Source organism: Sarcophilus harrisii, chromosome 4, assembly GCF_902635505.1.
Source record: "Sarcophilus harrisii chromosome 4, mSarHar1.11, whole genome shotgun sequence".
Classification (NCBI taxonomy): Eukaryota; Metazoa; Chordata; class Mammalia; order Dasyuromorphia; family Dasyuridae; genus Sarcophilus; species Sarcophilus harrisii.
In genome coordinates, this window is record NC_045429.1 from 423,377,021 (window position 1) to 423,402,198 (window position 25,178).

At 40.4% G+C, this 25,178-nt stretch overlaps 1 protein-coding gene across 7 annotated transcripts in view; it reads left to right on the top strand.

The window, feature by feature from the left end:
* The window catches only part of NBPF7 (NBPF member 7), a 226,138-nt gene that overhangs the window by 139,088 nt on the left and 61,872 nt on the right, over nucleotides 1-25,178 (top strand). For 6 of the 7 annotated variants that reach the window (XM_023503522.2, XM_023503523.2, XM_031967400.1 and 3 more), the window contains 16 exons: nucleotides 303-422; nucleotides 1,452-1,544; nucleotides 1,683-1,895; nucleotides 3,582-3,740; nucleotides 5,064-5,177; nucleotides 5,575-5,712; nucleotides 6,351-6,530; nucleotides 7,178-7,372; nucleotides 8,837-8,923; nucleotides 9,045-9,116; nucleotides 9,345-9,426; nucleotides 10,425-10,516; nucleotides 13,725-13,841; nucleotides 14,117-14,251; nucleotides 15,115-15,227; nucleotides 16,208-16,335. In XM_023503522.2, coding sequence (XP_023359290.2) covers nucleotides 303-422; nucleotides 1,452-1,544; nucleotides 1,683-1,895; nucleotides 3,582-3,740; nucleotides 5,064-5,177; nucleotides 5,575-5,712; nucleotides 6,351-6,530; nucleotides 7,178-7,372; nucleotides 8,837-8,923; nucleotides 9,045-9,116; nucleotides 9,345-9,426; nucleotides 10,425-10,516; nucleotides 13,725-13,841; nucleotides 14,117-14,251; nucleotides 15,115-15,227; nucleotides 16,208-16,335 — 2,038 coding nt within the window. Of the gene's footprint in view, nucleotides 1-302; nucleotides 423-1,451; nucleotides 1,545-1,682; nucleotides 1,896-3,581; nucleotides 3,741-5,063; nucleotides 5,178-5,574; nucleotides 5,713-6,350; nucleotides 6,531-7,177; nucleotides 7,373-8,836; nucleotides 8,924-9,044; nucleotides 9,117-9,344; nucleotides 9,427-10,424; nucleotides 10,517-13,724; nucleotides 13,842-14,116; nucleotides 14,252-15,114; nucleotides 15,228-16,207; nucleotides 16,726-25,178 lie in introns of those variants that run through there. The other variant, XM_012549653.3, reaches the window with a different exon arrangement.

Here is a 25,178-nt window from a genome sequence, read left to right on the forward strand (position 1 = left end):
CTAATAAAAGTTTGATATCTGTGAAGCCCAAATGTTCTTGTCAGGTTAAATTAAGTCTAGAGTCCCTCTAAGTAGCTTTTAGCCATTTTTCTATGAAATACTTCCCCCAAACTATTTTTTTTTTCAGCTTTATTTCACTTGAGGATTTAATGAGTACTATCCATAGAGAAGTAGCAGGGGACTAGTAGGCTCCTTGTTTGTATTTCCTGAAATTTCAACTTCAGCCAGAGATTTGGGAAGAAGGATTTCTTGGCGGCTAGCATGCAAAGACTAGTTATGATCATCAAATTTGCCACATACAGATTCTACAAGAGAAACTGAATGAAATGAGCTGTCAACTGAAATCTGCCCAGGAAGCATCCCAGAGGCAGGATTGTACAATTCAGAACCTCAGTCAGTCCTTGAAAAGCAGGGAGAGTGAGGTAAGAGTTTCACACTTGGCACTTCCTTTTGCATTAGTGCAGTTTAATTTTCTTCAGGGGCTCCCTACAGAATACAGCTCCGGCTGCTATTCCAGAATGTGCAGCTCTGTAGGTCTGGGACAGACCTCCCTTACCAGCTTTTTCTTGTTTGGTTACCCACCTAGGAGTCTGCTGCTCCTCATACTGTCCTCTCCCTTCCCCTTTTGTCTTTCCTTTCTATCATTGAAAGCTCCACTAAATGCCACTCTTAGGTGTTCCCTGGGCTACCCTCCCTCTCATTCTTCCTCCCAGACCTCCCTTCCCACATCTCTTAGAAGCTCCACATTATTCCATATTCGTCTGGCTTTTAAAAGTCCTTATGACCTGGCCCCTTCCTGCCTTTCAGTCTGCTTACACCTCATCCTCCCCAACACAGACTTTTTGATCTAGTGACACAGGCTCCTAGCTAGTTTCTTCCATTCCCAGACGTAGCTGTTTTCTCCATGCCTCTCCATCTCAGTCTACTGGTTTCTGGGGTTTTCTTCAAGTCCCAGCTAAAATCCCACCTTCCACAGGAAAATAAAGAAGTCTGTCCCAGTCCTTTTAACTCTGATGCTTTCCATCTGCTACGATTTCCAGCTTATCCAGTCTGTAGCTTTTTTGTCCCTCATCTTTTGCCTTTCTCTTCCCCATTGACCTGTGAGCTCCTGAGAACTGCCACGGTCTTTGCATTTAGCATTTGGTCTGGGATTGGCACATAGTGGGTACTTTAAAAATGACAGCTGACAGGATAGCTGACTATTTACTTGTCATTTCCTCTACTAGATTATAAGCTTTATGGGGACAGGCTCTCTGTCTTCCTCAACATTTGCCTTAGATTTGTACATCATGGGTAACTGCTTATTGATTCTGTGGAAGTATAAACTGATTTTTTTGTAACACAAAACTGGGTTAAATCTATAGTAGCATGACATATATTTGCTCACTGTTCACCCATGGTGAGGGAGACAATGAGCTTCATTTTTATCCCGCTCCTTTATATTTTTTCAGACTGAAGAGCTGTACCAAGTGATCGAAGGTCAGAACGACACAATGACCAAGCTGCGGGACATGCTACACCGAAGCCAGCTTGGACAACTTCAGGTAAATGAGTGCTGCCGGGCTGCCACCGCCAGAGGTCCAGCAGGGCTGTTCGGGCTTAGCATCCCCACCTTTATCTCGTTGGTTTTCCATCCAGATGTTAGCTAAACCCCCATTGTTGGATGCTTTCTTTCCTCTTAGGTTCCAGAAGGAGGGTCCCCGGCCCAGCAGCAGATAGCCCTGCTTGATCTGCAGAATGCCTTATTCTGTAGCCAGCTGGAGGTACAGAAGTTTCAGAGGGCATCCCGGCGGAAGGAACGGCTCTTGGAGGATGCCAAGCGGAACCTTCAGTTCATGGAGACTGCGGCTCAGGAGCTAGAGCAGCAGAAGGAAGCGGCGTGGACCCACAATCAGGTAAATCATTAATCTGTCTGTGGTAGTAGGACTTGACTTTGTCCCCACCTGCCACTTCTTAGCACCAGGGTTTGCTTTACTTATGATTAATAGCTCCTTTGACCCATTGACCTAATTGTAGTCATTCAGCAAAGTTCTTACTTGATAATCCATAATTAAAGTCAACTAGATGACAAACTTCTTGCTTGGAAAGGGTCTTCAGCGTGCTAGTCCCTTAAGAATCTAATGCCTATTTTAATTTGTAGTTGTGCTTTCGAGCCTGCAGCTATTACCTTAAGGATCTTAATCCAAATTAAGTTTTGAAGATGGAACATTTTGAAGATTTCTACTATGATTTATTCTGGAAAATGTTTTAGATTTTATTGGAGCCCTGAACAGAATCCACCAGAGACTCAGAAATGTCGACTGAAGAATCTGTTAAAGCCAGAGTTAGAGAGTTCTAAAGAACTCTTTTTCATTAGTTCCTTAAAGAAATTGATTTCTTGACCCAGGTTTTGTCAGTTACTTTAGGTGGCAATATATGTGAATATGTTATTTAAAGTTTTAGATGGTTTGACCTAAGAATTTGGAAAATAGGCTAATTTGTTATGGAAAATTAATTATAGTCTTTTCTAACTCTAAGAGAATTAGGAGAGTAGACAGTGAAAACAGCCAGATTTCCCAAGCTTTGTGAGGGTGAGAACAGAAGCTTTAACTGATTGTTGAACTTAACTTTTTGAGGTTGCTGGTATAATTCACTTCTTCCCTTGTCTTCATTGCCTGAAGGGACAATCTTCCAGTCACATGATGAATCTTAATGAAGAGATAGATCCCTGTCACTTCAGATATCATTTAGTACCATCATATCATTATTTCTGGCTACCATTGTTTCAAGATGGGTGCTTGCTGCCTGGCTGTTTCTCTCCAATGGGGCCTCTACCATGAAAGCAGTTTTCTTGCCATGGTCTACCTTGAGCCAAATTAAATGACTCGTTCTTCCTCCATTGTGGTCTCTGCTTCCCCACCTCTGGCCCTTCCTCATACTATCTCCTGGGCTTGGAATGCTGTCCCATTCCAATACTTGTCTACTGACAATCTGTGTGTCCTTCAGGGACCTGCTCAAATGCCCCTTCCCACTGGAAACAATCTCTTCCTTTTTCCCTTTTTTTTCCATCTTCTTCTTCTCAACTTCCATAATACTTAAATCTTTATCATGCTATTGTCATTTTGTTTATAGTCCTATTTTTATTTGAAGTCATTTGTGTCCATCTTACATCCTCTAAATGATTGTAAGCTCATCACCAGATAAGCAGATAGAGTTCTGGGCCTGAGGATTGGAAGATCTGAGTCCAGATGTGGCCCGAGACACTTAGTAGTAATGGGACCCCGAGCCCATCATTTAACCTCTGTCTACCTCAGTTTCATCATCTGTAAAATGGGAATAGTAATAGCACCTTCCTTCATGGTTATTTTGAGGATTAAATGAGATAATTGTACAATGCTTAGCACAGTACCTAGCACATAGTAGGTGTTAAATTAGTTCCATTACTCTATTACCTTTGTATTTCCTTTGACACCTGGCATGCTGCCCTGCACATAGAAGATATTAAATACGTTCACTTGAAAGCTTACATTTTTAAGTAGCCAACCTGTATTTAGGAAGTGAAAGTAGAAGATTTTGCTGATAAAGATTTTGTTTTATATTAGGAATTGCGAAGTACCCTGCAGCAGGTACAGGAAGATTTACGTAATAAGAACAAGCAGCTTCATATGCTGGAGGGCACAAAGTGCCGGGAGAACCAGGCTCGAGAACAGAGTTTTCAGCGTCTGAACTACAGCCTGCAGCAGAAAGACCAGCTTCTGCAGGTGGGCCAGGGCAATGGAGCCTTGCAAATTCTTGTTATCAATCCCTGTGACTTCAGATTATGGATCATCGTCATCCAGATCTAAGTTCTTATTGTTATCCAGAACTCTGAAAGGGAGCCTGAGGGTGGTCATACCATGAAATAAGATTCCCAGGTGTCTGAGGAAACGCCAAGAATACAAGCCTGGAAAGTCCTGAAGAAGACTTAGTCCTCAGGATTAGTCATCAGATCCTCTCCAGGAGCGACAGGGAGTAACTTAGCCCAGCCAGTTATCTTAGACAGTTGCTTTGATCGTGGGGTCTCTCTGTGACTTACCTGGGATCATGAGACCAGAATGTGTCACAGACTAGAACTCAGGTCTGCCTGACAGAGAGGCTGACCCTGTATTCACTGTGCCACAGTGTTTCTCCCTAATATAAACGATTATAGGAAGTGAACATTTAAGGGAAAACTAGAACTTGAGAACCAAGTGCCAAGTCTGCAGTCATAGGGAAAGATCTTTAGATTCTAGATGAAATTAATATCTTATATTAGAGGCGTTATATCCAATGCTGAGTTTGCCATGGCTCCTCGTCACATGGCATGCTGGCGTGCTTCAGTGGATTTACTCAGGTTAGTATTCTGTTTAGATGCACTAGGGATGTTATAGAGGAGAACATGGGTATCCTATGTGAATTAAACACTCATGGTTCAGACCTTAGGAGGTTAGAAATGTAACTTTAACTTTTCCTCTATAACATACTTGTCATTCTATAGTTGAAGCAGTAAAACTTCCTGGGCTTTATTTAAAAAAAAAAAAAAAAATTCAATTTCTAGACTGTGAAGCCCCAGGTAAATATGGATTGAGTAGAAATCACCCTTGAGAAGAGAATCCCCCAGATCATTCAACACAAGGAACTTTATGCTTTGGGCTCATGGGAAGCAGGAAGTGGAAGCAGAAGTTCCAAGAGTTCCTCTGGATTCCAGGAACACAGTGGGCCCTGCTTAAGCAAAATGGCAGTTGAGGAGTATGAGAAGAGGACCTGTCTGTATTCCTTTTGATCCTTGGGAGAGAAATTCTGCTGATTGTCCACCTGGGGTCATCCTGCCACTTTCACCATACCTGCTCTACTCAGAGGTTGACCCCCTTAGGAAGCTCAAGCTAGGTGTAAGCTAGGTTAATGGTTTGGGCCATTGTGGCCCCTTCGTTTTGTCAGCTTTTGGCTCTCACAGAGATTTGAGTGGCTTAATTACTTGGAAGCAAGGAGAAAGAAGGATAAGCTGCTGTGGGGCTGCTCTCTTTGACGATGTATAACTATGGGAAATTCTTTGGGGGTCTCACTAGGAATACCGGGAACTCATGCAGTATCAGAACAACTCGGAGAAGAGCCTTGAGGCAAATGAAGTGATGCTTGAGAAACTTCGCAATCGCATCCAAGATCGAGATATTGCTTTAGAGGTAAATTAGATTGAATTCTGCTCCACTTAGATGAAAGGCTGTGACCGAGGACATCATCTCTGTTGTATAAAGGGCTTTACGTTGGGACATGTAGAATTAAGAGTGTTGTCTGTTGAAAGAACTGATACTCCAGGGGCTTTTTTTCCTGTTGTTCTATTCTTTCACAACATGACTAATGTGGAAATATATTTTACATAAAAAAGAAAAGAATGTTTTCTGTTCTTTAATTTTAATTGGCACATGTGGCCATTTGGGCATCCATTCTTAATGGAGGCCCAGGATTCTCCTACATTTTTCGTTATCAAATGAAATAACATTTGTAAACCATTGAGCACAGTAATTGGCATGTGGTAGGACATGACAAATGCTTATATCTTTCCCCACCATTTCCTGACAGCGGGCCATTGATGAGAAGTTTTGTGCCTTAGAAGAAAAGGAAAAAGAACTACACCAACTTCATCTTGCTGTGAGAGAGCGAGATCATGACTTAGAGAGACTCCGCTACGTCCTGTCTTCCAATGAAGCTACTATTCAGGTGGGCACCACACTCGTCCCTCCCTAATCTGTTCCCTTTTGCTAGCATGAAGTCTCACTCCTTGCCTCCATTTTTCAGAATCCCAGCACATTAGCCTTACCTGTTTCCCATAAAGAACAAAGCAGGAGTCCTTGTCTGCACCATGCTTTCTGATGGCATGCTGTGATACAGGAGGTGTTAGCAGTCTGCCATTCTTGAGTTGGCTCTAAAATGTCAACTCTTAGTCTGTAATTTCTCCCAAACTGATTTAAATAGAGGCTTTAACATTCAATCTTTTCTTAAAAGACTTGCCACCCTTTGGGGTTGCAGTCTATTTTCCTTCTAAAACCCTGGCCCCACACTATTTTGTCAGAATCAGTCATCAGGGTTGAGAATTTCTTTCTTTTTTTTTTTTTTTTTTTAATTTCATTTATTTATTTTAGGGTTGGGAATTTCTAACAGCATCGAGTCATGTCACATTGTTGGGTTAGATGCCAAATTTTCCCACTGAAAAACAATGTAAAAAATTGAACCTTCCCTACATAGGAAAAGTGAAACTGTGACTATAATAAACTAAGAAATCTAAACTCCATTTTGACATGTGTCCTTGAAAAATGGCTCCTTAACTCGTGGGGTTCATTTTCTCTTTGTGGCTTTAGAGTATGGAGAGTCTTCTGCAGGCTAAAAGTTTAGAACTGGAACAGTTATCAGTTACCTGCCAAAACCTTCAGTGGTTGGAAGAAGAAATGAAGAAGAAATTCAGCCACTGGCAGAAGGAGCAAGAAGGCATCATCCAGCAGCTGCAGACATCTCTGCATGACAGAAACAAGGAAGTGGAGGCAAGGCTTTGTTGTTAGCTTGTGGTGAGATCTTGGCAGCCCGGCTTCTTGGTAGTCCTGCCAGTGGCCTGTTAGGATACCTTGGGGTGGGGGTGTCTGGGACCCCTTCTATCCCGAATGACTGGACCTGTCATTATGCTGATCTTCCTTCCTTTTCTGTAGAATGGGAGGGGGGGGGAGATATTTACCTGTTTTATAGGAGTAACATGAGAACTGATGAGATCTGTGTTTTGCATGGAGCTTTTACAGAAAAGCAATACACACATACCTCCACTCCCCCCAAGACTTTTGGGTATAGTATACCACATCCTTTTTTTTTTCCTTTAAAGCAACTTTTGCACGCTTTTAGTGGTTCATGAGCAGAAAAATAATTATTTTCTGTTGACCCCAAGTAAGTCATCGCTAGCCTTTAGCAAGCAATGACTTTTTCCAAGACTGATCTGTAAATTGTCATTCTGAACATTCTTGTCATATAATTCAATGTGTAATCGAATTCAAGCGTCCAGTAATTTCTGAATCTCCCATAAGCCAGAGATGGCATGAACTTTTGTAGCTAACAGCCATAGAGTGGTATAGACAAAGGGGGGGGGGGGGGGGCACCATCACTCCCTCTCTTTTCAAAATTTCTTCTCTGTCCTTTCCCTCAGGATCTTAGTGCAACATTGCTTTGCAAGCTGGGACCAGGGCAGAGTGAAGTTGCCGAAGAGTTATGTCTACGCCTGCAGAGGAAAGAAAGGATGCTGCAGGACCTTCTGAGTGACCGAAATAAACAGGCTCTGGAGCACGAGATGGAGATTCAGGACCTGCTCCAGTCTATGAACAACAGGGAGAAGGACAGTCAAGTAAGGACCAATCAAGACTCAAAAAATGTTCATTCAGCTGTGGTGGACACCATTGTCTCCAAACAGGAAATAGCATGGAGGATTAGAAGACATTTATATACATCCTTACTTCTTTACCCTGATAAGCAGTATTTTCTTCCCTGCATAATAATAATTCCTACATGATCATAAAATTTAAAAATTGAGATTCTTCATTCTGAGTCAGTGAAACCAAAGGAAAGAATGGAAGATTTTTTTTAGTGCTCATATTGAAGACATATTAAGGCTAACTGTGACACCATGGTTATTATCCAAATCCCCAAATAGCCCAAATATCAGCCTTCATTCTTTTCTCTTCCCTTGGAGGTTCTCAGAAGATCTTAGATTCTTGTCAAAAAAAAAAAAAAAGGTAATTCCCACAGATATTGGGTATTATTGACTATTATAATCTAGTGCTAAAGCACTGAATTTTGTTTATTAATTTCCCCATAGCTTACAACTTGAATAATTCTATTTGTAATTTACTTATTTTTTAAAGATTTATTGCTGATTTATTTTTTACATTCCCTTCTTTTCCACATATATTCCTTTTCCAGCACTTCCCTGGTGAACTATCAATTTTTTAAAAGGGGGAGAAAAAAAGCAGTTGAGAAAACTAACCAACATATTAGGTCTGACAACGTATGTACTGTTTCACATCCATTGTCCTCCACCTTTGCAAGGAAGAAAGAGAGGGGGACAGTTAGATGACATAGTGAATAGAGCACTAACCCCTAGTTCAGGAGGATGTGAGTTCAAATTCAGCCTCAGACACTTAACATTTCCTAGCTGGGTGACCCTGGGCAAGTCATTTAGCCCTGATTGCCTCCAAAAAACAAAAAAAAAAAAAAGAGAGGGGCCTGTTTTTCATTTCTTTTTCTGGGTCAATCTAGGTCATTATAGTTTAATTTTTTCTTGATGTTACTACAAAATAAAAATTGTTTTTGTGGTTCATTTGGATCAGAAGTGGTGCTCAGGCTTTCCCCTTTGTACCATTACCAGTCTTATAAAACCATGATGACCTAAAGCAGTGAGAACACTAACTGACTTGTGCTGTGTTTGTTGGATTCTCCTGATAATTTGATCTGATGATATTTCATCTACAGCCCTAAAACATAGAAACCTATGTTAGCTTAACTACAAAAAGAATAATAAGCATTTCAATGTGAAATAAACAGGGCTAACAAGAAGGAGAGGTCTTTAAATTCTTTTCCCTGATACTTACATTTTCAGTTTGCCCAGGTTCCAGTGACTAGCAAGGGTCCTCCTTAGTTTCCCTTTTTAAACTGAGGTAGCTCTTCCCAACCTGTTGGATAAGTTTACCCTTCCAAGTGAGGGTCCTTCAAGGCCTTGTCATCTTACCTTAGAACCAATGATACACAACTCCAGTCTTTATATCTGGAAAAGCTCTTTCTAATGTTAGGCTGTTATATCTCCCTTTATCAGGTTGCTTTGGGAAAGATGGTGCAGGCCCTGATGGAAAGGAGCACGGAGGTGCAGACCTTGCGCCAGCACATCAGAGGGAAGAACCTGGTAATATTCCCTTCCCACAGGGTTATTTGTGGTGGGGTCAAATGGAATGATGTGTGGGGGCCACTTAGCCAGCCTAAAGCATTTCAGAACTCTGAGGTAGTTTTATGTCATTATGTTGCAGGGGTTCAGCACAAATCATCCAGCTGAAGCGACCACATTCATCAGCCAGCATCACGAGGAGCAACCTGTCCAAGTAAGAATTGCTATGCTCCATGCCATAAAGACCACATTTCATTTTTTCATTGAATCCATTTATTCTTAAATTGTGTTCTCAAGCATAGGAACACTTTAATCTCAGGTTATGACAAGTTCTTGTGGCTTTTCAAGGTTTAGACCAGTTTTTCCTAGTAATACTCTGTTATATGAAGGATTTTATAAGTACTGAATGTTCCCCAAATTCCCTTTCTTTCCTTGTTTTTAGGAATCAATGCAAGAAAACGTTAAAGATGAACTTACTACAGTGACTGCTAAGGGAGATAGCAGCACATCCAGGCCTTGGTCAGGTTCGTATCCCATATCATCATATCTCTCCTAGAACTTTTAGTAATTTAGCCAAAGTTGCTTCACTTCTTCGTTCTCCCCAGTGGTAAGAATGATGCTGAATGTGAGAGGGCAACAATCCCAGATGGAGTGTCTTGTGCAGAGGCAGCCTTAGGATTGATGATCCAAGGAGGCTTCCTGTTTTTGGAGCAGCCTTCCTACCTAATGAGTCCTGGGCTGTGATCCAGGGAAACGGCATACAGGGGGAAAAGAGATCAAATTTCTTCCCATATCCCCAAGTCTTTCTGTTTTGTGAATTATTTTCAAGGCACTACTTGATAATCATTTGAACTTTATTTCTTCTGTATTTAAATTTATGGGGAAGAGAGAACTGGAGCACATCATTTGCTTCAGACTGCACGCCCAAGGTATCAAGTCTCTAAGTCCCAAAGCCCATTGGGGATGGCTTTGATCCTGTGCAGACATCTGTGTTATGACACTCAATATGTCCTGTAAGCCAGGGACTTTTTTGTAGAGAGGAAAGTTGCAAATATGAAGGGACATTTCAAGGATGAAACCTTGAAAGTTCCAGAAATAGAAAATTGCCATACCTTATGATGTGATAATGGTGACAAGTCAGGCCTATGGGTTTGGTAAAATAGGGCATGCTTTTACTTTTTTTTTTTTTTTTTTTTTTTTTTTTTTTTACATTATCGGGGTGGCCAAAGTTTTGTTTTTGACAATTTTCAATCTCTTACTCTGATACAAGTCATCAATCATAAAACTTTTTATATGAGCTATAAACTATGCTGGTTTTGTTAACTGTCTACCTCTAAAATCCTGGGGGCAAAATTGTAAACTGCTGCCTTTATATTGCTTATGTGTAAGATGCGTATAGACTATTGGAGATCACTGGTTATTATAGGCCACCAAGCCCAGGGATAAGCAGCAAGGGTCAGTTGAACTGTGACAGCTTTTAGTAATGATTAAATCTCTGTGAGCATTCTGTGTTTATTTATAGGAAACATGGAGGCTGCTGCAGAGCTGGAGAAGGAACTGATTCATACCAAAGAGGAACTTGAACTCATAACAAGAAAAGAAAGAGAAAGTAGGGTGAGTTCTGGGCACAGGCTTCACTCCTTTTTTTTCCAAATCCAGTTTAAACTTCTTTTTTTTTTTTTTAAAGCACATCAGCTCCTCTAATCAGGGTATTATAAATTGGATAAAAGGAACTTTTTAGGGAAAGAAGGCAAATTGTGTTCGAAATACCACCACAAGCCATCTCTTTTTACATAATTGGAATTGTTAAAATTATTCATGCTAATTGCTTCAAATAGAAATTACTGTAAAAAATCATTTGCGGAAATGAGGGACTTGGTACTTGCTTAGCAATTGTGTTAATACTATAGAATCTAAAAATTTGGAAGATCACAGCAGTAGAAATTAAATTACTTTGAATGTGTTTTCTTGGGACAGAGGCTCCCTGCTGCCTCAAACTTTCATTTCAGCTACTCGGTAGAGTCCTCTAGAGGGTGCCAAGGATTTAAAGCCAAAACCCCAAACCATTTGATGCCCTCATACTGTTTCTCTCACTGGGAGATACCACACATAAAGAAGGAAATGGCAGATAATTTGAGGAGAGGAAGAGAGTGCCGACAGTCAGGGGTCAAGAAAAGCCTCCCTCCTGTAAGAAACAGCGAGTGCCTGAGCTGAGCCCTGAGGGAAATTCAGGATTTGAACAGGAGGCTGAGGAGTGGGTGCATTCTGGGGATGGGAGCAGCCTGCCGAGGAGCAGGCCCATGAGGTGGAATATGGAGGTGGAACAAGGGATGAGCCACTTTGTCTGCATGCAGCATGCTGTGCGGGAAGAGGAATAAGGCAAAGGTTGACTGGGGCCATGTTGGGAAGGGATCAAAATGCCAGTCTGAGGAGTGGTGCCCTTGGAAGCCACCGAAGGCTTCTGAGCAGGATCAACTTGGTTGGAGACTGTTGTAACCCAGGTGAGAAGCGATGATGATGCTCTCATCTGGGAGTGGACTGAAGGGGACCGACGCGTGAGGTCTGGGAGCAGACATGGCTACTGGGCTGAAAGAGAAGGGAGCATTAAATGCAAGCTCACCTTGCAGTAGCGCCCCGACAGAACAGGGAAGCGTTGGCAGGTAGTGGGCGGGGGAACTGTAACGGCTCTGTCTTGTTGCGTTGTTTGAGACACCCATAGAACGTTCAGGCAGAGATGGCCAGGAGGCAGTTGAGGAGGTTGGACCGAAGTTTAGCAGAAAAATGAGAGTGTTGTCTGAGGGGCAGCGCGTGAGTCAGATTTTCCAGACCAGAGAACACAGGGAGAGAGATGTGGGAAGAGACTGGGAGGCTGGTCGGCGCCCATCCTTGTGATGAGCTATAACCCAGAGTTTATACCTGACACAGGAATATGGAGGTGACCCGGCCAGATTGTGCTTTAGGAGGATCCCTTTGGGAGCTGAGCTGAGGCTACACTGGAGGGGGAGGAGGCCAGGGACTTCTCGCAGTCATATTCTATCCATCTGTCTGTATTGCTCTTGCCCACATCTCTTCACAAGTAGACACCACAAAGTATCCAGCGCTACTTCAGTGCAACATTTTATCATCTGCGTTTCTTTCTTCTGCTGTGTTACTTCAGCCTGGCCCCTTTTCTGATCACAGAATCTGGTGCACTTTGTTACATCTTGTACCTATGCTGTTAGTAACATGTGATACTCTCCACCTACCATATACAGCGTGGATCAGAATTGGAAACAATCTAATCTCAATTGGGAGGATATTTGTATCAGCGATAGGCTTCTCTGGCAGGGAAGATTTGGGGATTACTTAGTTCTGCATAATTTTAATGTGCCATCTAGCATGTATTGTACCCAGTTTAATTATATTGTATATCTACATCTATGTAAACAATACATAGTGTAAGTCTAAGGCAATGGGATACATGTCTAAATCATGTCATGATCTGGGCAGTTTACATTTTTCATCCACTTGATTTGTCCTTTGCGGATGGTTGAGGGCTAAACTGTGTGTGTGTGTGTGTGTGCGTGAGTGCGCGCATGCGTGCGTGTGCACACAGTGACTACCCAGCTTGATGTAGGTGACATTGTGGGACAAGAACAAAGCCTCCCCATCTCGGGGGAATCCCTGCCCTGTCTAGACTTTGCCAAGGATTTTCTTTGTGACATAGGCAGGTATCTTTAGTGAATCAGCGTCTCCCTTGGCTGATGGTGATCATCAAATAAAATTATCCCTATGCCTGGACCCACCAAAGAGTGTCTCATCTGACACAGCAAATGCACTAAGAGCAGAATATGGTTTTCCCTTTTTCTGTTGAGTGATTTAACATGCGCTTTCCTGTAGAAAATCACCTGCAGAGATCTTCCTCTTTCCTTCTCATGGTTTCATCAAAGAGAATCATTATTATGTGGGCTCAACATTCTTATAGATTTTATGGAGGGGAGAGAGTCAAGTGCCTTCCTTACATGGCCCTCTAGATGAGGAAGCTAGAGTCTAGAAATGGTGCTTCTCTTATTCTTAGTCAGGAGCTATGTGGCTTCTTTCCAAGGCTCAGTTTCCTCAACTGTAAAGTCAGAAGACCCTGGAATTACACCCAGGTCCCTTCCAACTCCATTAGAGAGGTAACAGGAAACTGTGGCGTCTCTTGCTCATTTCACTATATCAATTCCACAAGCTATAAATTACTACATAAAATAAATAGTGCCTGATGAAGCAGAAGCTATAGAAGACACATTCTGGTTATTACTTGGGTTGTTTTTTAAATTTCTTAAGAGCTCATTTCCCTAGAAAAGAGCCAGGCTTCATGGAATGTTGTAACTTTTTGTTGAAATTGAACCAGGATCCAGTTCCAGTTCCAGCATCCAGCTGGCTTTTAGCCTTTAACCTATACATGATGCCCTTTTTAGAATTTCATAAAAATATTTGCCAGCAAATCATAGGGCCATGTTCTCCTGTCTGTGTGGATGTGTAGTGTTTAGAGAATGTTGATATCCTTCAATGTTATATTGTTGTGATCAGACATGTTTTAACATTTGGCTGCCCTGTTGGTTGAGTGGTTGAAGACCAGCAAAATCGAGATCATCTGGGGCTGACACTATATGGGCTGCTGCCATGGCATGCCCCCAATGCCCAGAGCATTTCATTAACTGATGTTGCTAAGAGATGAGAGGAAGGTGACCTGGGGGAAGAAGCTGACCTTAGTCTTGTCTTTGGTTGAGATGCTGTGTGGCCTCCCTCCGACTCTGGCCATGGGGCCTGCTAAATCCAGAGTGTTCTCTCTCACCAGATGGAGCTCTCTGCTCTCCAATCCATGGTTGCTGTGCAAGCGGAAGAGCTCCAAGTTCAAGCCGCTGACATGGAATCTCTAACCAGGAACATGCAGATCAAGGAAGATCTAATCAAGGTCTCTGCAGTCTCTTGAGTTGGGCCCGGGTGGTCTGTCCTTGGAGCAGCTCCAGATTTTATCAGTTCAGTCTGTCCCTATGCTGTTTTTTTCTCCTTTTGACACTACTCCTCATCCAGAGATGTACTAATAATATATTTGACAGGGATCAGATCTGTTGAGTTTTCTTTTTGAATGGGGGACTGCTCTCCTTTGGAGCCACACGTCTCCCTGTGGATGGGGAGGGTGATGTGCTCCATCATTCCCTCTGTTGATGCTGTTCTTTTGGTTGCTAGGATCTTCAGATGCAGCTTGTGGACCCTGAAGACATCCCAGCTGTGCAGCATCTGACCCAAGAAGTCCTGCTCCTTCGGGAAAAAGTGGCTTCAGCAGAATCCCCGGGTCAGGAAACAGAAAACCGCAAGCATCAGGTAACGATTTTTGTTCTGGTGTCACTTTAGGAATAGATAATGGTTTTGATGAATTAAGAAATAGCCAGCTTGTGATGTTTTCATTTGGTAGCAGCAAAGACTATTTTCTACTTTGATTCACAGAAATTATGGTATCTTTTTCTGAGATTAGGAAGCTTTGAATTTAAAAGCCAAATGGGAATAACAATGTATTTCTACTTGACCTACTCATTTTTGCCTCCAGACTAATAAGTGTTGCTACCAACCAGCAGGGGAGATATAAATAGGATATCTTGGCCAACTTGTAATTTCCAGAAAGATTTTTAACTTCTTACTTTTTTATGGGTTTTTTTTTTTTCCCCTAAGATTTGGAGTACTTGGAAAAAACATTATCTTTTCTACTCATCGTGTAAGTTATATGTGCATAGGATGTAGGGAGGTAAAAGCATTAGAAAATTTTCAACAGTAGGATTGAAGAATGTTGAAATTTGGAGAAGAAAAGACACAGAGGGCTGCTAGCTCTCTTTAATTAGTTAGAATGCTAATATGTAGAAGAAGCAATGGCCTTACTTCTGCTTGGCCTAGAGATCAGAATAGGGAGCATTGGAAATAAGTGAAAAAGAGGGGAATTTCAGTTCATTATGAGAAGATGCTTCCTGAGCTGTCCAGAAGTGGGATTGGGCTGCTGTGGGAATTCAGGGAGTTCTTGTCTTTGGATGTCTTCTAGTAGATGCTTCTGTGAAACGACTTTTCCCACTGAGGAAAAGACATTTCTTATTCAGGTAGTGATGAGAAGAGATGACCTTTAGGGTCCTTCCAACTCTCAAATTCTGTCCCTCCCCAGAAAAGGCAAACCTTCATTTCTGCTCTTGTTTCTCTCCCAGTTGCTGCAAATGATGGAGGGTCTGGTAGAGGAGCGGGGCCGGCTCAACGAAGCCCTCCAAGCAGAAAGACGACTCTATAGCAGCCTGGTGGAGTTCCACACACATCCAGGCGGGTAAGAGAGCTCAAGGCATTCTCTTGGGAATCCACACTGAGGTGAAGTTCCATCTCTGTGTCACTAGAGGTGAACAAAAAGGAATGTGGTCTCCTAGTCCACCTACAGAAGACCCTACTTATCGGAATGAGACAGTAAAGTGCCACATAGTCATTCATTACTGTCCATAGAGTCACTGAACTGAGATTGAGCTTGCTGATCAATGAGTTTGTGTGGGGGCCTCTGCCATCCTTTTCTTTATGTCTTTTTGTCCTGCTTTAATTTTTTTTTTCCTGTTTTCTATTCATTACACCCCTTTCCAGGTTTTTATCTTCTTATGTTTCAAGAACTAGTTAATTTCCTTTTAGTTTTTTTTTTTTTTCCTTTTCTACTTTCTTTAGGTGGAAGTAAAAATTTTGCTGGGGCTATTTAAGAGAAGAAAGACTGTACAATAAAAGAGGACCCAAAATAATTTGAAAACATCTTTCTTTTAGTAATTTTAATCTTTATTATGAGTATTCGGGGAAGAAAATCTTTGGATCTCCAGTTTCTTTGTGTCAGTATTGTTTTACAGACTCGGCATTATTACTCCAAAATTTTTATGTAGAGGAAAAAAAGTCTTTAGAGAAAGACCCTGTCAGGTCCTGGTTTGCTTTGAGTTTGCAGCTTGTTTTTAGTAATCCATGTATGCAGATTCTTCTTAGTGTAATGGATTGTTATGGAAGTAAAACATGTAATAGAAAATTGGGAATTCACTCAAAGCTATATGAGCAGGGAATTCTAGAAAACTCCCTTTCTGTGAATTTGGGCTAAAATTTGCAATGAGAAGAGTAAGTGCCGAAATGGGCCCAAATAACAACTGGCAGGACAGCAGCAGGAAAGGGACTTTCCTGATGTCCCAGACAGCATTTGGTTTAAGACTGTAGCTTCATTGAGAGACATTGGTCCCATTCAGACTGCTTTCTAATTCTTCTTCCTTCCCGTGTGGCCTCTCCACCCAGTTCTGAGCGAGATCAGGCCCTGCAGGTGGAGTTGGAAGGAGCCCAGGTGCTACACAGCCGGCTAGAGGAGGCTCTCGGAAGAAGTCTGGAGCGCCTGAGCAGGCTGGAGACCATGGCTGCCTTTGGAGGTGGGGAACGGGAAAGTGTGAGAGCTCACCACAAGCATGCCTTCTGAGCGCTGGCGGGTCAGGCTTCGGCCCAGGATGGAAAACCATGTTTGCACTAACAGAGAGAGAGGAGAGAGCCTTGTCTGACTTGGACAGAGATAACTGGTGATTTACTAACGTTAGAACTGTTGCAATTTAGAATCAACTCAGAAGCAAATTCAATACCCTCATGATCTCTTTTGTATGTACTTATCTCTAATCTTGTGGTGGAGGTAACAAATTGTATTTGCACATTTAATCCATTCCATTTTAGTTTATTTCCACCCATTTTCATTCCCTCTCATTTAGTCTTTCCTCTTACTCTTCCATCCCCTCTGTGGGCCAAATAAAGTTTTTTTTTTCCACCCTTTCCCCAAACTATTTTAAATGTTCTGCATCGTGTCACAAATGCATGCGTGTGTATTATTATTATTTTTCCATCCAGAGGACTCTTGCTTTTGAAATAAGGACTACTTTATGACTAGAACGTAATTGCAAAAGAAACAGGTTGAGGGCCTGTGAAGAAAACTTTCTTGAAACAGTAGTAGCATCTTTTACATAGAAGGAATTGAAAATGAGGAGAGTGGCAATGCAGGACTTAGGGAATGACAAAGACACCATTCGTGAGATGGGCTAAAGGCTTTTCAGGTATTAGTTCATCTTTGTTATTCCTCCTTAGGGCCATCATGTGAATGTGAAGTAAGACCAGTTCAAAATCAAGTTTTAAATTCTCATTCTCTGCTCCTTTGAAGCCTTCTGGATCAAAGAGAAGCTGCTTTTTTTTTTTTTTCTCATAGGATCTACCCAAGGATGCCCTGAGATCCTTCTCACCCAGAATGTTTTATATATGAAGTTCATTTCAGAACTAAATTTCCTCCTTTTTAAAACTTTCAAATTTCAGTGATAGTGATCGGGGTGGGAGATAGAGACTAACAGGAGAGCAATATTGCCACATAATGGAGTTTAAAGTCAGGATAGACTTGTGTAGACACTTGTGTTTGGCAATTGAGAAAGAGGGTTTAGAATAGAGGCTTCCAGGGCACTTCCCAGAGGAGTATGAACATAGCTCTGCAGTGAACAGGAACAGATCCCAATCTTCAGAGAAGTTTGAATAGTCTGCCACTGCCTTTGATGAGAGTTGGTCTCTCATCGACATAGAAGGCATGACTGTCACCTCATGGTGGCTGGACACGTGTAAGGAAAGCTGCCCAACATGTGGTACCAAATAGTTGTTCAGTGTCTCAAGTTCCAAGAATGCAAAAGTTCTCGAGGATACTTGGAGATATGTGGGTACATCAACATGGCTTATTCTTTCTTTTGCCTTCAAGATTTCTAAGATTATAGAATTGGGAGTCAATAAAGATACTGAATTTTAAATTAGTTTAGAACTAGGAACTCCTAAAGTTTTTTGTCTAGTTAATATGATTAACATCCTTTCCTGACCTACACAGGCCCAAAGATCTGTTTCTGATCATTTTACATGAATCTTTTTTTTTTTTTTTTTCCCACCTCACATTCTTTTTTAGAATAGTTGGAACTTCATTCTGAATTCCATCCAAGTTTCTGTAACTTTAGCTGGGCATGTAACAGATACAGCATCACAAGGGAGTGGGCAGGAAAGAAAATGTTTCAATAGGAGAAATTTTCCAGTCACGCTTAGACTGATAAAGAGTCTGCTTTGAATCAGATTAATTATCTTCTACTAATGGGATATGGAAGCATCTCACTCTAAGTCTCTTTTTGGGAAGGAAAAAGCTGCTTGAAATAAGAAAGGTGAAGAAGTAATCAGAAGTTCAATAGACTAAACCCTAGGGTTACTTTCCTAGTAGTCAGAATATTAAGAGTTAGAAAAATGGCAGACTGCTGCCAATCAATCTGCAGAGTGAAGGTAAGGATTGCAAAGTTCCTTTGGAATCCAAGGGAACATAGACTTGTGATAGATTCAAAGCCATGACTCAAATACACTAAGGCCTCATTTTGGCTATTTTTTTTCTTTTTTTTAAGCTACTCTAAAATGCCTCCTCATACCTTCTTGAAGTGGACTAATTAAAGAGAATGAGTTATGGTTCTGATAACAGTTATTCAAAATCTAAACCATTAAAAGTGGCCTTCAAGAAGTTTACTGAATGAAAGAAAAGATTATCCCTATGGAGTTTTTTTTTTTAATTTTTAAAAATTTTTTTCTTTTTATTCACTTTGAGAAAAATATTCCCTTTATTTTTTTTATTTTTTTTTTTTTTGCATTTCTAAAAACTGCTATTTAAACATGGTTACCAGTGGAATTAAGCATTTCTCTGATCAGCTGCTCCTTTCACAAAACTTATCCAACCCACAGTATTTTTTTTTTAAATCACAATTGGGTGATGGCTGTTAAAGCATCTAGTCACTGATCAAATTTCAAGGCTTAACCTTTATGACAAATTCCACTTCTGTTCCCTGATCAAATCTTCAATTTTTCATTCAATTATGATGTGCCATTTTATTAATATATTGCATTTTCACAGAAAAAAAAAATGGATCTTTCATTCCCTTCTTCCAGTGGTCACATGCCAGTAAAATGAATTGTTCATTTAAAATCCCCAAGGTATCAACTTTCAAGACAAAACAAAACAAAAACCTCTTTTTGAACTTAGTTTTAGATTTGTTTTTTGTGAGTTTTTTTTTTTTTTAATACACAAGAATTAGTAAAGATGCAAAATGTTTTTAGATCAAATTTACCATCGGCTTAACTTCCTCTTCCTAATCTTTAGTGGCTGATGATTTAAAAACGATATATAGAATAATGTTTCTGCCAGATTCCCCAGTTTATATGCAAGTGAGCATCCATCTGGGAAAGCACAATATTACCTAATACTTTATCCTAATGTGCTCTATTTCTTCATCATGACACATGTACACTTTATGAAAAGAGAGGTGTCTGTCCAATGATCTGGGATCAGTTTAACCGAAGGTCTCTCCATTTCCAAGCCAGATGAGAGTTTTCTGTTTCACCAAAAGGAGCTCTTTTTGCTCTGAACAAATAGCTCTGCTTGTTATTCAAAGCACTGACATTCTTCCATTGGTCTCCTTTGTTTTAAAAAGATGGAGCTAGAGATTTAAGTAGCTGGCTTTCCCTCCTTATGTGAGAGAAGCCTGGCCCTTTGTGGCAAGATAATGAACATTTTTTTCAGGTTCCATAGCTTTTTGCATAAAAAAAAAAAAAAATCCAGCATTTGTCATAAAATGAAAAAAACAAAGGGCTAAGGGTTTAAAAAAAACCAGTCCCCACCCTGTTCTGTGAAGGTAATACCAGAATAAAAGAAAACAGCAATCTTGTACGTCAGCCCTCCACTAAGTAATTCTAATAGTGCCAGTGAATGGCCCTTTTCTAGGGCTGAGTTAAATGAAAATACAGAGATAGTTTTCAATTCATCTAGAACAGAGGTGTCATGTGGCCCACATGCTCTTGAGTGAGACCTGAACTAGATTAAAATGGAAATGGCAAATGTTTAACAAAATAAGTTAAAATGCAATAAAGTATAAGTGATGTTAGTATGTGATTTTCTAAGCAATATGCAATCATTTTATACTACTTGGTGACACTACTGACCTAGAGAGAGGGCTCGAGGGAGCATTCCTCCCTCTGTTGGCTAATATATGATATGCAGTCCTGGGTTACTGTCCATAGGTCTAGGAGAAAGAATCCCTGAGAGTGTGAAGCCAGTTCAGACACCCCTGTGGTCTGAAAGATGCTGCATTGAGGAATGATCTTGGGGTAATGGTTTGAGTCTTCAGCTCATCTCAGAAATAAGTTCTCAGCATCCCATTCCTCAGACATCCACAGGGATGACTTTCTCAGAGCATTTTATCGTGGGCATCCCTCCATGGGAAATGATCTGAATATGACCGAAGGTAAGTTCTTAACTCCCATTCAATCACTTTGACATTAAACTGCCTCAGTGACTTTTCCATATGACAAAGTGGCCTTTATTTCCTTTTTCCTTCAGGAAAGAATGAAAAGTGAAGGAAAAAAATTGGTAGGATGGAAGTAAAAATATTAGTCTTGGGTCATATTTCAATTGATGGATGAGATTGCAGTGGGAGACCATAAAAAGAGAAAATACATATGGCTTTATAAAAAGTCCCAAAGGAATTGACTCGGAAGTAGGTTTTGTTCCCTTCTTCCTTTTGTACCTGCAAAATAGGGTTCCAGAAGTGAAAAATCTGTACATTCAGCTGTTTTCTTTCTGTTATGACTGAAATGCGAAAAGGATAGCTTCCAAATGAAGGAAATTTGATTTCAACAAATAATGCCAAGAGCAGGGATTTTAGCTGTACAACCCCATTAACTGCATGCGCAGAATCCGCTTCACATTCCCTTTCACAAAAGGGAATTTTTCCGGCACGTGAATGTGAACGGCCGCTGGTTGCCTTTTGTGTTTGCATAAATGTGCAACACTTGCTTTTCTAATCAGTGATATTTTTTGGTCTAACAAAAACTTTCAACCCTTCTCTTAACCTGTGAGCCTCAGAGGTATGTTTATATAAATATGCAAAAGTATGTTTGTATGAAATTTGACATGCCATCTTGGTTTCCTCATTTGTGCTAGGGGTTTGTTGTTTCACTAGCTTTTAACTTAAAATATTTTCCTGGGAATGTAGGACTGTTTAGAGGAAGTGAAAGTATCCCTTGCTTTTTCTGGGGAAGAAGGAAATGACTTTTTATTAAAAATCAAGAAATATGACCCTTGTGTTTTTCCAGGAATTCCCCATCCCCAAACCTCCTCCTCCCAGTAAGTTGTATATTTCTTTCTCTCTCGTTAAGTTAATTTTTGTGGCCATAGTGCTTTGTTGTTTGTTATATTCTCCATTTCAGAACACATTTTTATATTAGCCATTAGATTTTTTTCAGCAGCTTCAAGTGATGGATAAATGTTCTATTGGTTCAATAAAAGTTGATAAGGATCAATAGTAATGATTTGGTTTCATTCTGTTAGGAAAAGCTCAGTTGTTTTTCTTATGGGAGAATCAGTCTTTTGAAAATCATAATAAAAGTCTATGCCAAAAGCTTTTTAAAGAAAGAAATCAGGTGAGTTAATGAGTACCTTTTAACTTAAGTAATTAACATTTAGAAACGTTAACATTTCTAAGAGTTTTCTAAGGAAATCTTAACATTAAGAAATGGAGAGGAACTGATAGCCTCATCCTGGATGCCTCTTGCTTGAAAACAGTGATGGAGAAGAAATTATGTCAAATCTTCTTCACACAATTTGGAATGAGCATCCTCAGAATGTCTGGCTCCTCCTCCTTAATGAAATGGATGAAAAATAGGGAGGAATGAGAGAATAAAATGTTAGGAAGCAGGTTCTGCTTGAGAGAGAGAGAGATGGTGTAGGGCAAAGAGTGCTGGGCTCAGAGTCGGTCGTTAAATGTTTGCTAAGCTCTGAGAATACAAAGGGACAAAAGACAGCCCCTGTTTTCATGGACTTCTTCACCTTCTAATGGAGGAGACAACATACAAAGAGGATCATAGAAACAAAACACATACACAAAAAAAGTAGAAATAATCAGCAAAGAAGGCACGAAGATGAAGGGGGAATCAGAAAAGACTTCTTGTAGAAAGTGGGATTTTATCTGAGAACTGAATGACATCAGGGAAGCCAGGAGACTGACCAGGAGGGAGAGAATTCCAGCAGTGGGGGACAGACAGTGAAAATACTTGGAACTGAGAGAGAAAGGATCTTGTGTGAGAGGTCAGTGTCACTGGGGCATAGAGTATGTTGGGGATGAGTAAGGTGTAAGAAGTCTGGAAAGATAACAAAGGGCAGGTTATGGAGGGCTTCACAAGCCAAACAGGATTTTGTAGGTAATCCTGAAGGTGACATGACAGGGACAGTTGCACCTAGACTGAAGAAGGAAAGTTGGACAGAGTCGAAAGTCCGAGGTTTGAACCACAGTTTTTAACTAGCTGTGAAATAACTTCCTCTCTATGAGCTTTGGTTTCTTCTGCAAAACAGACAATACGTGTTCTGTTGTGTTGTGTATAACATGCTATATAAACATGAACTAGTCTGCTCTAGTGATTCCAGAGAAAACATAGAAAATACTGCCTGTGTCCTGCTTTATAGAGAAAGGAAGCCAATGAGTAAAGGCAAAAACTTGGGGAGAATTAAGAGTCTAGCTGACCATGGCTTATTAAAAATTATTTTAATTACCCTTTTGGAAAGGTGATGATCTTTCTGCAATGTTTCCCAGGACTTCAGGTCTCACAAGGTCTCCTAAGATTATAAATATATGTAAATTTATAATTCTAAGATTATAAATGCCGGAGATGAGCAAAAGAAAGCTGTCACCAAAGACATCCTTCATTTACAAACTTGTGGGGCAGCTAGATGGCACAGTGTGGAGAGAGCACCAGCCCTGGAGTCAGGAGCACCTGAGACCAAATATGACCTAATTCTTAGCTGTATGATCCTGGGCAAGTCACTTAACCCCAAATGCCTTAAAAAAAAAAAAAAAAGGCAAAAACAAACAAAAAATATATAAGGTTGTAAGCCCTCCAGGTTCCTAGAAGAAGTGATTAAAGAGACCCAGATGATAACAGAGAAGTCAAACTGACTATTTTGAATTGCAGTTTGCATCCAACACTTTCCCTTCTCAGCTGCTCTGCCAGTAGCATCATATAATGATAATAATGATAAATAGCTAAATAATGATGCCAGCCTGTAAGTGGGAACATTATGGAGCAAGAGGAAAGAGTTTATTGGAGCAGGGGTAGAGGAGAGCTTCCTGATGTTTTGGCATGGAGTGGAGCAGTGATGGTGCAGCTGTTCAGAGAAGGGCCATTCTGGCTTAAAGCAATCCTGGTAAAGGGTAGGAGGGTATGGGAATGTGAGGAACTTCTCACCTTTTGGACAATAGCCACAGTGTTGCTTGAGAATAGATTTCAAGTGGACCTTTTCCCAAGACGTCCTAGAATAAAAGGGTAATAATTCAAAAAGAAAGAAATCTTGGAATCCATCCTGGCAGGTTGGCCACAAAACTGTGTTGGGGAAGTGATTATTTTTACTTAATTAGGAGGCTGTGACCTTCTTATGAGATGGATACGGTGGACAGAGTGCTAGGCTTGGAGTCAGGAAGATTTGTCTTCTCAAATTCAAAATGGCCTTCAGATACTTACTAGTTGTGTGATTTGGGCAAGTCACTAAACCCTATTTACCTCAGTTTACTCATTTATCAAGAAACACAGGGAAGGAAATGGCAAACTACTCCAGTGTCTTTGCCAAGAAAAGCCCAAAATGACATGACAAAAAAAAAAAAAATACAACAAAAAGTGTTCCCAGGCCTTTTAGTCTAATCTGCTCATTTTATACATATGGAAAATGACTTACATTTAAGCATATGGAAAATGAAAAAAGACTTATATTAGCCTTAAGTATCAGCAGTGGGATGTGAAACTCGGTCTTCTGGCTCCAGAACGCTTTTTCTCAATATCATGTTAGCTCATAATCTAGGATCCCACTTATAGTCTTCATCCACTATGTGGGAAATACCCATTATTTTCTGTTGGCTTCTCCATTGGCAGTCTCAAATTTTTGAAATGATCCCAAATGAAAAAATCCTAAGTCATATGAGGACTTCAGTATCCAGCAGAATTTGATAAAGATATTCTGGATCCCGATTCAAGGAAGATTTAGTTATAGAAGTATGACATGCTGCTTTTTATAAAATGGCTAAACCAAGAGAGCAATCTCACAGCCTGGGCTTAAGATAGAGGCTACAGTTTAGTGATATTCAATCAGACATTTGAAAAATGCCTACTATGTGCCAGGAATTAGCCTGAAACTTTTTGTACATCATGTTTTATAAGTATATAGAATATACACAAGAGAAAGCCATCCTGTTTTACTAATACCCCAACAAGCCTCCAGCCTCCTTGTAAAATAAGAGAAAATTGTAGCACCTCAGCTAACCAAGAAACCCTGACAAGTGAAAGGACTTAAAATTCACCAAATATAGCAGGATCTTCCTTTCTCTCTGGCACCTGTTGCTATTCAATTGTTTCGGTCTGATTTTTGTGGCTCCATTTGGGTTCTCTTGGCAACAATATTGGGGGTGGTTTGCCATTTCCCTCTTCAGCTCATTTGACAGATGAGGAAACTGAGGCAAGAAGAATTAAGTGGCTTGCCCAGAATCACACAGCTAGTAAGTGTCTGAGGTCAGATTTGAACCCAGAAGATGAGTCTTCCTCACTGCAGTCCTGGCATTCTGCTTCACTAGCTGCCCCTCTCTTGCATATGGGAGCAACCAAAGACATTATATTTCTATTTGTGTATAATGGTAGGCTTCCCTAGGATGAGGCAGTAAGGGGGAAGAAAAAAAAAGAAATTTACATGATAACTATTATATACTTAAAAGGAATACCAAATTTACACAATAGATTTACAGTTTCGTGTGCAATCATCTTTTTATCATACTGTTATGGAAATGCTTATTTTATTCCATAAATTAAAATTTTAATATTAAAAAAGAACACTAAGAACTGAAGGGATTTAAATAGGATTAATCAAGATGATCAAGTGTACAAGACTTCTCTTTTCTCTGTGGAGGAAGTCACTCTTGAAACTTTCTAGTAAGGACATCATTAATTAAGAAATCTTAATGTAACACCAAAAGCAATTGTGGATCTTTTATTTAAATCATGATAACATGCTACTTTACTCTTGTATCATGCTTGAGACTTTTAAAAAGCATTTTCACACCTTCTATTTATGTAACCCAAATTTTGTGCATATGTGTAGTTGGTGTGTATACTCAACTTAGCAATGGAATAATATACTTCAAAA